Below are 10,866 nucleotides of genomic sequence, written 5' to 3' on the forward strand. Positions count from 1 at the left end.
CATTCTAAAGAGTAATGAAATAAAAACCCAAATGTGCAATAAAAAATAATTTATATAATTTGACTTACAGTACATATATGGTAAACTTGGTAGCATAATTTAACAAAATTTTATAAACACTGAAAATATTCAGCAAATATATTATTTTATAAACAGGCAATAAAGCATCTGAATTCACCTTTGAGTCATAGGAAGGGTACCTGCAACAAGAACAGTATAATTAGTATGACCAACCGTTTACACGCGGCAAAACGATCGATGTCAAGGCCAATCTATGTAATAGTCACAATCAATTAATCATGAATAATTAATTGAAAGAAGATGCAAATGTGGATAATGGGAAACTGTCAGTTTCAATAACTCTATCTAGCGATGACTGGTAGCAGTACTATATACTAGCAGTAAGAACGTCTTGAGTAGGGAATGCAGCTCTGTGATTGGCTGAATTGTCGGAGAGTGCTTAGATTTACACAAATGATAAACTAGCCTAGAGTTTCCACTAGACTCTAGGATGCGGTCAAGTTCCACATGATTCAAGTATCCGTATACTGACTGAAGCAAGCCAGCAATATAAATAGGTCGACATTAGCTCTAAGTTCCTTTGTGCAAATCAGCGTATATCTTATATCGCACTATTACTAAAGTTCCTTCCTGCACTATACCCACGTGTGTCACTCGTCGGTGCGCAGAGACGACACGGAGAGGAAGGTGGCGGCGTTGTGCAGGGCCAGCACGGGCACGCACGAGCACGCGGCCGCGGGACACACGCGCGCGCGCGCCGCCGCCAGCGCCGCCAGGATGCGGGGTAGGGGCGGGGCTGACCAAACCTGTGGGGGGAGATGATTGGGGTTATATGTTGTTGCATTATTATTATTATTTAATACTTTATTGCACAAATATAACATAAGTGTACAAAAGGTGGACTTAATGCTAAAAGCATTTTCTACCAGCCAACCTACAGGAGGTTGCATTATCAAAAGATGTAAAGTTTAAATTGTTTTCACGCTGTAGTTAACATTGGGAACTATGTAGCTTTTGGTGTTAAAAGTAGGTATAGTAATCCGAAAAGGGTAAGGAAGTCACTGTGAATAACTTTTCTTAAAAAACTACTTATAACTTGTAAATATCGTAGAACTAAAGTTTTTCAGAATAGCAAACTGAGTTAGCTCTTTTCCGCTACTATACCACTTGCAAAACCTTTAGTTGAAACTAGTGTTGCCACGAATAGTGAATTGGCCGAATACCGAATACCGAATATTCGGCGACGCTGCCGGCCGAAGCGCCGAATATTCGGCGCTACAACCTGTTTTTTTTTTGTTCCTGGAACTGCTTTGAAGAAGTCGCTACAGATTATATGAGAAATGCTAATTATTAGGAGGCAGAATACTGTGGCAAACGAATTGAATTTTTATTTGATAATAGTTCGCCTAGATCGGATGGCCGATCCTTACAAGTGGTGGTCAGCAAACAAAAAACAATACCCGAACCTTTTGAAATTTGCAAAAACTTATCTTTCTTCGCCGGAAGTAGCGTTTATAGCGAGAGGTTATTTTCTGAGGATGGTTACAATGAAAAGCGCAATCGTGGGCTACCAAAAAATGCTAAAATGCTCGTTTTTATCCAGCACAACTTACTACGTGTACTGATTAATTTTAAGTACTAAAATGTTGTGATTTGGAAATAAATACACAATTTTGATTAAAATAACAAGTCATTTTTTACATGATTTACTATTCGGTATTCGGCCCGAATAGTACGCACTATTCGGCCGAATACCGAATACTGAAAAAACTGGCCGAATAGGCCGAATACCGAATAGTGGCCGAATATTCGTGGCATCTGTAGTTGAAACTATCAAAATTACAAACATAGTACCTATCTAGATAGATAGGTAGAATACGCTTTATTTGCACACCAACAAAGAATCATAGGAATAACAAATTGCAACTTAATTAGGGTACAAAAGGCGGTCTTATCACTAAAAGTAGATTAAACTACTACTAAGAGTAGATTAGGTTTATAAGTTGTTGTGTTATCAATAGATGTAAACGGTGTAGCTTTTGGTGTTAAAAGTAGGTATAGTAATCCGAAAAGGGACAGGGGGGAATGATGAATATCATTTTTTTTTAAACTACTTATAGGTAACTTGTACTATATCGTAGAACTAAAGTTGTTCAGAATGACGAGCTGAGTCATATGAGATTTCTAACTTATACCACTATTGCAAAACAAAGGGTTTTGGGTTATAAAAAGTCATATCTATATTTTATCGTTTTCACAAACGAACAAAAAACATATTTACATATTCGTAGACGAGCTATTATATTTGAATATGAAAACGAAAATAACATGACCAGCAAACTTTAATAACCTCCCACCCCTTATAGTAAAAAATAAGCCACTACAAACCTGATAGAATATCCTCATATTAACCGCGGGCCGAGGCTCCGTCTCCTGACACTCATTCAGCAGTTTGCTGAGCGCGTACTCCAGCACCTCGGTGATCTCTTCAGTAGTCATCTGCGAGGCGAGCGCGCGGTGCGACTGGCACGCCTCTTCGGAGGGGAATGAGAGCTGGCAGGAGGAGGGGGATGAGCCTGGGTGGGAGGAAAGGGGTAGATTTTGATTATGTGGTAAATGTGAAGAGAATGACGGTATGTAGCGGGATAATCGTTCGCAACTCAATGTACTTAAGTAATTAAAGACAATGTAGCAAAAAAATTATCGACTTAAAAAAATAAGGTTCTCAATGTGTATGTTTTTGTTTATAAAAGATAGTGAATCCCAGGCACACCAGTCACACTTTGTGGGTCTCGTCAAAGTAGGTATTTGAGTTTGCAAGCAAGTGACACCGATTCCACTTGACTGGTCAGTTGATACTAAAATACAAACGCAATCAATGAAAAAGAAATTCGTTGTAAATATGATAGCAGAAGTAAAAAGGGGACAGATTGTTGTGGTGATTCAATGGACGAATGATGATAGCATCATCAGTCCGTATCAAGTCCCTTAAATTGACTATTGACGCTATTAAGTGCATCCTATAGTGATGTTATAGCGTGGCTATAACACTAATATACGTCATTATTTAAATAATTTACAGTACTTACCTGTGGCTACATTACACACGAAGGCGGCGACGGTGTTCTCGTAGTTCCACCTCCTCGTGATGGCCACCTTGTATTCACCCACGTTGCACCCCGTCTCTTCATCTGTAACATTTACGAGATATGTTTTAATAAAATTACCATTTTCAGCCAATTGAATAGGGGGGGTGTATGAAAGAAGCTTTGTAACTTAACACCTGTTATTTATAAAAGCGTCTATCGCTTATCTGACTGGCCGACCCTTTCACTTTGGTGACAAACCTTATTTTATCTCGCATTTGTCACTAATAACATAGGAACTTTTTTCACACTATACGTACAGTCGACGTTAGAATGAAATCCGCCGCAGGATAGAAGGATGAACCTGCAATAACCGGGAGGAGATCCATTCTCAGCTACCTCAATTTCATCGGAATCTCCTGAGACACAGCAAGGAAAGAGCCCAGGGCAGAAAAGTTGAAGCTATACTCCTCGTGGAGTTACAGGAATAAAGGCTTTGTCAAACAGAGCGCGCGCATGAGAGCGCTAACTTGACGCCGCGCTATGACGTGTTGTACTACTATGGTAAAATACTGTCAAACAGAGCGCCAGCACTAGCAGTACGCCACGCGTACGTGCTCTGTTTGACGAAGCCTTAATTATCGTACATACAGTCAGAAGCAGTATCACTATACGTACAGTCGAAGCGGTTGTTGTGCGTGTGCGCCAACGCGCGCCACTCGACGGCGGCGGCGCGGGGCAGCGCGGACACGCTCGCGTACTGCGCGATGGCGCCGGCGGTGCGCCGCTCCAGCTGCCGGCGAGCCTCGTTGATCATGCTGCCGTGCGTTGTGTAGCAGACGCTCTGTGAAGTAGGAGTTATTATTGAAGGCTTGTTTACGTATTTAACCATGGCGCGAGAGGTTCACCCGATGTAAACACTGTGCTTTTCAGTACAAATACGAGGAATGTAGAAAAAATAGTGGCTAATTTCTATTTTTTAATATTATGCGTACATCAACAACAAAAGTTTCCCTCTCCTTAATTACAAGGTGTGTAAATATCATCAGGTTTTTGGTTTAAGAAACCTTTCACTTAAAATCCGTCATCATTCATCGCATTTTAGTTACCAGATGCGATTCTAGAATGCTATTTTTATGCCTCTTTTCAGCCAAAGCCCACCAACTTTCAGAGCATGAGTGATGAAAAGGCTTTATATTCCATACATAGAAAATTTTGAATGACATTACGTTCGTAAGAAACGATGGCAAGGGAGGTGTGTCGCTCGAGATAGCAACCTGACGCTCCGAGAAGTCACGAAATACTGAAGTGATTTGTTCGACACATCCAACCACCATAAACCAGTCTAACCTGAACCACGCTCCGTATGTGCGCCCTCGGGTTGACGGCTCGGATGACCCTGGTGAGGTGTCTAAGGGCCAGGGCACACTGGCGCCGCGCGCCGCCCTCCACCAGGCGCATGCTGCCCGGGACTAGCGCTATCTGCCCGCATGTGCTTATTAGCTCGCCCACCTGTGGGGGAATGAGGTTTATATCAGTGAGGAAAAGGTTTTCAAGATATTTAAAGATTTACAATAGGGGAAAAAAGTAGGTAGAAGCGGCAGGCAGAGCAAATAATTCCAATAAATCAAAAATAAGTCCTGACCAAAAAGTTCGTATACACATTGTACCTATTTAATTTGGAAAACTAAACTGGCTGGTTATACAAATTAAAAAAGGAAAAATAAATTAATGGAAAAGTGTTGCCAGCTTACAAAAAATATGTAATGCTTTCCAACACTTCCAAAAATCTTCTGGTACTACTGGCTGGTTATAAAATGAAATAAATGTTGTTTTTTTTATTTAGTAAGGAGGTTAGTTAAATTAAACAAACTATTTATAGCCGATCTACATGGTTTTATGAAACATACCTTCACGGCTTGGCTGTAAGGGCCAATATTGGCTGGCGCCCAGTGGGAGATGCCTTGAACATGCATTGTAACTCTTTCCTTATTACTATTATGCTCAATTTCTTGACTAGTACTTGGCTTGTGAGCAACCTGAAATTAAAATATACATGTAGCAGAATTCTTTTGACTATAATTCTTCATATTATACTATTTTGTAGAATATTTGAAATAAACTTACGGCATCCAAAATGAGACCGACATCTTTTGGCAACGGAACTGCAACACACACCCTGGTCGGGGGATTCTCGAAACTAAAGTTGTCCAAATAAACCTTATTTAAATCATTGTAGTCAGCCATGTCCCGCATGTAAATGTTTACGGAACACACGTCCTGCAGTCTCAAATTTTCCGAAGAGAGTAAATCTGCAATGAAAGTTTATTTATTTTTTAGACCAACGGTGTGACGTCAGCTAACGTGCATGCATGCACTTTCGTCAAGGTGCCAGAAAAATTAACATCAATACATGATTCTAATAAAATACCATGTAAACAAAACAAGCTGGCTGAAGAAAGCTGCAACCCTCTCGTCTAGAAAAGCGACAAACAGTGATTGCTCCCTCCCAATGATTCGCTCAACACGTGAAATGTGCTAACATAAAATTCAAGTACAAGTTTACCTACTAATAAGTTTTTGCATAGCGTCCTCTGTGGCGGGGCCGGTGTCGCTTCCCTCCCCCACTATCCCGCCTATAAAGTACCAGCCGTGTCGGTTGCCGAATATACTCCGGTGGTCTACTACCGTATGGCGGTCGCTCTCCAAATGCGCTTGGTCGTAGTAGTACCCCTCTTGTATCGGTTCCTCTTCGACTTCCGCCACATCGTTGACCTCCTTATCCCCGGAATAAGTAAGCAGAGGGTTCAACTCTTTCTCTTGCTGTTTTTTCTTCTTTTCCTCCTTCTCTAGCTTCTCTATGGATTCCAATTCCGATTCGCTGTGCTCGAGGTCGCTTAGATCGCTGAAGACTGTGTCGCTCAGGTCGCTGACGAAGTCTAGTGCGTTTTTGACGGTTGGCGGGAGGGTGATGTCGTTGTTGTCTTTGTCTTCGAGGTGCAGCTTGGACAGGTTGAGGTAGCCGACTGGGGAGACCGGGTCGTCGGTTGTCATCACTAGTTCCGTTTGGTCACTGAAATGATAAAGTTAAGATATTTTATGTGGAGCCAGAAAGCAAGGCACTCTATTATAGGTTCAGATAGCTTAACAATATAAATGATGGTAGTGGTAACCTTAGTTACAGTTAGCATCATAAAACACAGACCGTGAAATAGGTGCATGCGTATGCGCCACAAGGCACCTATATCCAGCTAATGATGATAAATGCTAATGATGAGCGACAACAGAATGGCGCAGTGGTTGTAGTGGTTCTGGCTCTGATTGGTGCCCCCCTCACCGCATATATTACGTGTGTGTACATATTATGTTATATGTATGTGTATGTCTGTCTGTGCTACTCACACAACGAGCCGCTTCCGGAACAGAGGACAGTCGAGCGTGAAGGTCTCATATTCCCCTCCTTCACCACACACGTTCAGCCCGTACTTCTCCTGCATCAGCAGCAGGTGGGGCTGCACCTCGCGCAGGGTCATGCCGAGGTGCGCGCGCGGTTCGAGGCCTAGGGCTGCCACCTGCGGGTTTTTGTGTGTTTGAAGTTAGAAAGAGTACCTTAGTATACAACTATTTCCGCAAATCTAAAACAATCTGAACATAAAATTCATTGTTTTTATTAAAAGGGAAACATCCTAATTTTTTATATTTGGTAGCTATCACTTGCAAGGTTGATTTAAATTAGAAACTCGCATGTGACTGGCTGTTATAGAACTTTACATACATAAGGATTTGCTTGCTTTAGGAGAGAGTTAAAATAATTTAAATGATGAATAATTTAAAAAGAAAGGAATAAAATTACCTTTATAATAATGGCATCAACACCGCTTGATATCATCTCTTGCAACAATTCCTTTTGGTTTCTCCTCCACAGATATGCCAGCGAGACTAGACCTAACCTTCCACACCTAGAAAATAGCAAAATAAAATCAGAAACTTGCCATTTTGATTCATTGATAAATTTATGTACCGAAGTTGTAATCATAAATTTTATTTTCTGTAACTCTAATCTCAATTAATTTAATCTTACGAAAGTATCAATTTGCTGTTATGAAATACATAAAAAAGGCATTACATAATTCTTATCAAACAATCACTTAGATTCACATTAAAATGTACTTACACATTCTCGACTCGTATTCTTTGGTAATCGGACAAGATGGCGCCAACAGCCACTGCTTCCACTCCTACTTCATCCTGCAAAGAAGAATGAATTTACTGAGCAGTAGATTCTTGCGCTTTATTAGCCATTTATCTTAGAAAGGCCAATATAGCAATGTGTAATGTGTAGCTATGTGCAAGGAACTTCAGATCTTTAGAGTAAGTAATCTAGATGTAGGCTGTATATGGCACACCATGAAAATTAAAGTAAGTATTCTAGCAAGGAAAGTGTGGTATGATGATGCCAAACATAGCATATTACCTAATATGTGGCAATCAAGTAAAGCTGTAAGTATTCTTGTAATGAAATGTGGTACTGGATGAGATCAGGATATTTTACAAGTTTATTATCGGTGCCAAATACCTACTATAAACAGATTATTACACAAAATTTATGAAAGAAACATAAGAATATTATTTAGTTATATTGGCTCAAGGGTACCTACATATAAAATTTCAACTCATGACTAAAATCTTGAACTTTGTAAAAATGAAATTACTCCTATTTACACAGGACTTCCTTTATCTGATGATAACGCATAGCAAGATCACTGACACACTTGTACATAAAAGGATGCACTATGTAAATATAACAATGAAGTAAATAATGAGTCTAGTACATTGTTAATTTTAGACAAACATATTTTTATAAATACTTAATAAGAAACCAAACAGGTATCTAAATATTTATTTCTCTTTTGTTTATGAAGTAATTACTAATTACTCAAATAAACTGCACATTATACATTGATTCAAAATTCATTATGAGGAAATGCCAATTTCATGATGATTAAACTAGCTTCAAAGCATATTAGCTTCATTTTATTCACAACACATAAAATAACCGTCTTAACTTATCTACTGCTCAAGTCAAGGGTCATTTATAAATGGCTCATGCTAATCAGCTATGAATATACAATTTTTTTGGACACCTTTGTACTAGTTTTCTGTACCTCCTGTAGGTTGCCTGGTGGAAAATGCTCTTAGGATTAAGCCCACCTTTTGTGCATTTAATTCCTATATTTGTGCAATAAATAATTACGAATGAATAAATGTCATAATCACCTTAACTTTGGCGAGCAACCGGTACAGGTCTTCAACCTCATCATTGGTAGTGGGCTTGTAGTTGCGGCCCTGGTCCAGTGCGGTGCCGCTGATGACCTCACGGAACAGTGGCAGGCCCATCGCCTCCGCATACAGGTCAATGCCCATGTGGCCCACCGTCTGGTACATGTAGCTGTCCAGCTCATCTGGAAATGAATTTGGTGCAGATGTGTTTGATTATTAGGTTCAGTTTGGGGGTTTTAAGGATTATTCCAGAGATTTAATTCATGTCTAATGTTATAGTGTGAGTAGTGACAGTGTAAAGGTTTATCTAGTACATTTTTTTTGTGTCTATAATATTCAATGTGACAAATACAAATATCCATATCATTAGTAAATATAGATAGCAGGAGTAAATAACTTCCAGAATAATGCAACAAGTTGTCAAGATAAAGTTTAACAAAGTATGCATGTATACATCTAACTGTTGATGCACTTTTAGTCAAATTTTATTCTAATGAGATTTAAATAGGTCAAATTATATTTAATTTTAAAATTATCATTCATTCTGCAAATTATGCTGAAATTGAATAGCTGAAACAAGACTCCCTGTAACTTCTAAACACATTACACAGCAACAAAGTATAGTCAATGTCAATCTGTAGGACAGAGCTCCCACAGTGTGAGTGGGGCACTGTAGTGTTGGTAAGAGTATAGTAGGTGTATTATTAGCTGTCTCACCTCTGTGCTGCGGTCTGAGATTAGCCAGCGCCACGATGTCGTGCCCGGCGCCGACACACTGCATCATATTGTAGCAGCTGTCTTTGCCGCCACTAATTAGCGCCACAACCCTCATTTTCACACGCTCAAAAATCGCACCCACAAAAATAACACAACAAACAACCCGTTACATAACACACATCGTATTTTTGGAGCCCTATCTAGCGGAGGAAGCTTCAATAAAAGGTTTGAAGACCACGTTGTATGCTATCTGAAGCAAGCTGAGGACATAGTAGCGTTTTAAACGTTTAACTCTAGACTTATCAACAAAATATGGTTCAAAACTGCCTTGGATATTAATCACAGAAACGACACAACATATCGTTATCAGTTTCGATAACAATTCAACCCGTAGGAGGAAAAATTCTCTCGTAAAGACACAATTCAACAAATGAACTCGTCGGACGATCAACTCAAAACTCAACAGCAGCTGTCAAAATTAATGTTGCCATGCCGGTGGTGTTTATTATCTTGCCATTTTTAGAGGTCAAATCACTGAAAAAGTGACCATGATATTATGATGGTCTGAGTGGTCTGAACTAAACAAGTATAAAGGGGTATATAACAAACTTTAACTGTCGAAGATAACAACTATCTTTTACAGTTTTGAAAAAAATATATAAAATATTAATAATATTAAAAATATATTATAATATTGTTCACTTATAAAAAAATTGAAAAAAAAGTACTTACCTAAGTAATTAGTTTTTAATAACAGATAATTACTAGAGATAAAAATAAAAAAATGAAAATAAAAGTGCTAAGATGTTAGAAAAGTATTTATAGTCTGATGTCTTATATAAGCTAGTAGAACTGTAGAATAGTCTACGCGTGTGTAGTAGGAGTAGGTCTATGTCTATGTGAGACCTTCTATACTGTTATATTCTTTTGCAAACTTGGTATCCTAAACCGAAAACGGGTGACTCATTGGCTGATCCGAGCAACTTTTGTTCTAAGACAGTCCCATGAACAAAAAAGCCACTAAGAAAAAAAATTGTTAAAAAGACTGTTTAACTCGTGTAATATCTTCAAATAATTATTTAAACTTTTGTTTTAGTAAATAATTGAAACTAGTTATATGATAGAAACAATAATTTTTAATATTTACTTCTATAGATAAAAAAATACTATTCATTAATAAATTTATATATATAAACGCTTTATTGCACACAAACAAAAAATATACAAAACAGATTACAAATTTAAAACATATTTATAGCCAAACCAGGAATATAAAAACCCTCGCCATATTGCGGAAAAGCAATAGAACTTTTTTCTTGCACTGGTATCATTGACTCAAAATGTCATTTGTCTATTGCTGTCAAACTGTGGTGCTGTCAATGCGTAGGGTTTATTATAGCTTTTGTGAGTTTTTTGTGTTTCCAAATGCCGAAAATTATCCATAGCCGTGAAAGAAAACTAATTTACCACATAAACAAGTATTTGTCGGAGAAAAAGTCCGAGGGATTGGACTTATTTCTACTTGATAACATAACTGATACCATTGTCAAAATGACTTGTAGATATATAGTATAGTAAGAGCAAATGAATTTGGCAAATTTGTAAGCTATAACTGTAGTTTTGACTGATTATACCTAACACATATTTTATCCAGGCAATGGGTATAAGTTAAACCCATTGCCTGGATAAAACATACATACAACATACATAGTTCTGCATGCAAGGCTAAGATGTAGTTTATCTCGAATTCCTGTGAGGATGG

At 38.5% G+C, this 10,866-nt stretch overlaps 1 protein-coding gene across 1 annotated transcript; it reads right to left on the minus strand.

The window, feature by feature from the left end:
• Positions 1-34: 34 nt before the first annotated feature.
• LOC105381769 (diphthine--ammonia ligase) lies at positions 35-9,571 on the minus strand. Its single transcript, XM_038114121.2, has 14 exons — positions 9,105-9,571; positions 8,385-8,569; positions 7,282-7,355; positions 6,961-7,066; positions 6,510-6,679; positions 5,678-6,180; positions 5,235-5,419; positions 5,018-5,146; positions 4,458-4,619; positions 3,786-3,951; positions 3,111-3,212; positions 2,410-2,597; positions 667-827; positions 35-200 (listed from the first exon to the last, which is right to left on the minus strand). The coding sequence occupies exons 1-13, from the start codon at positions 9,217-9,219 to the stop codon at positions 672-674; spliced, it is 2,241 nt and encodes a 746-aa protein (XP_037970049.2). The 5' UTR covers positions 9,220-9,571; the 3' UTR covers positions 35-200; positions 667-671.
• Positions 9,572-10,866: the final 1,295 nt, after the last annotated feature.

Source organism: Plutella xylostella, chromosome 18 (assembly GCF_932276165.1).
Source record: "Plutella xylostella chromosome 18, ilPluXylo3.1, whole genome shotgun sequence".
In the NCBI taxonomy this organism is placed as follows: domain Eukaryota; kingdom Metazoa; phylum Arthropoda; class Insecta; order Lepidoptera; family Plutellidae; genus Plutella; species Plutella xylostella.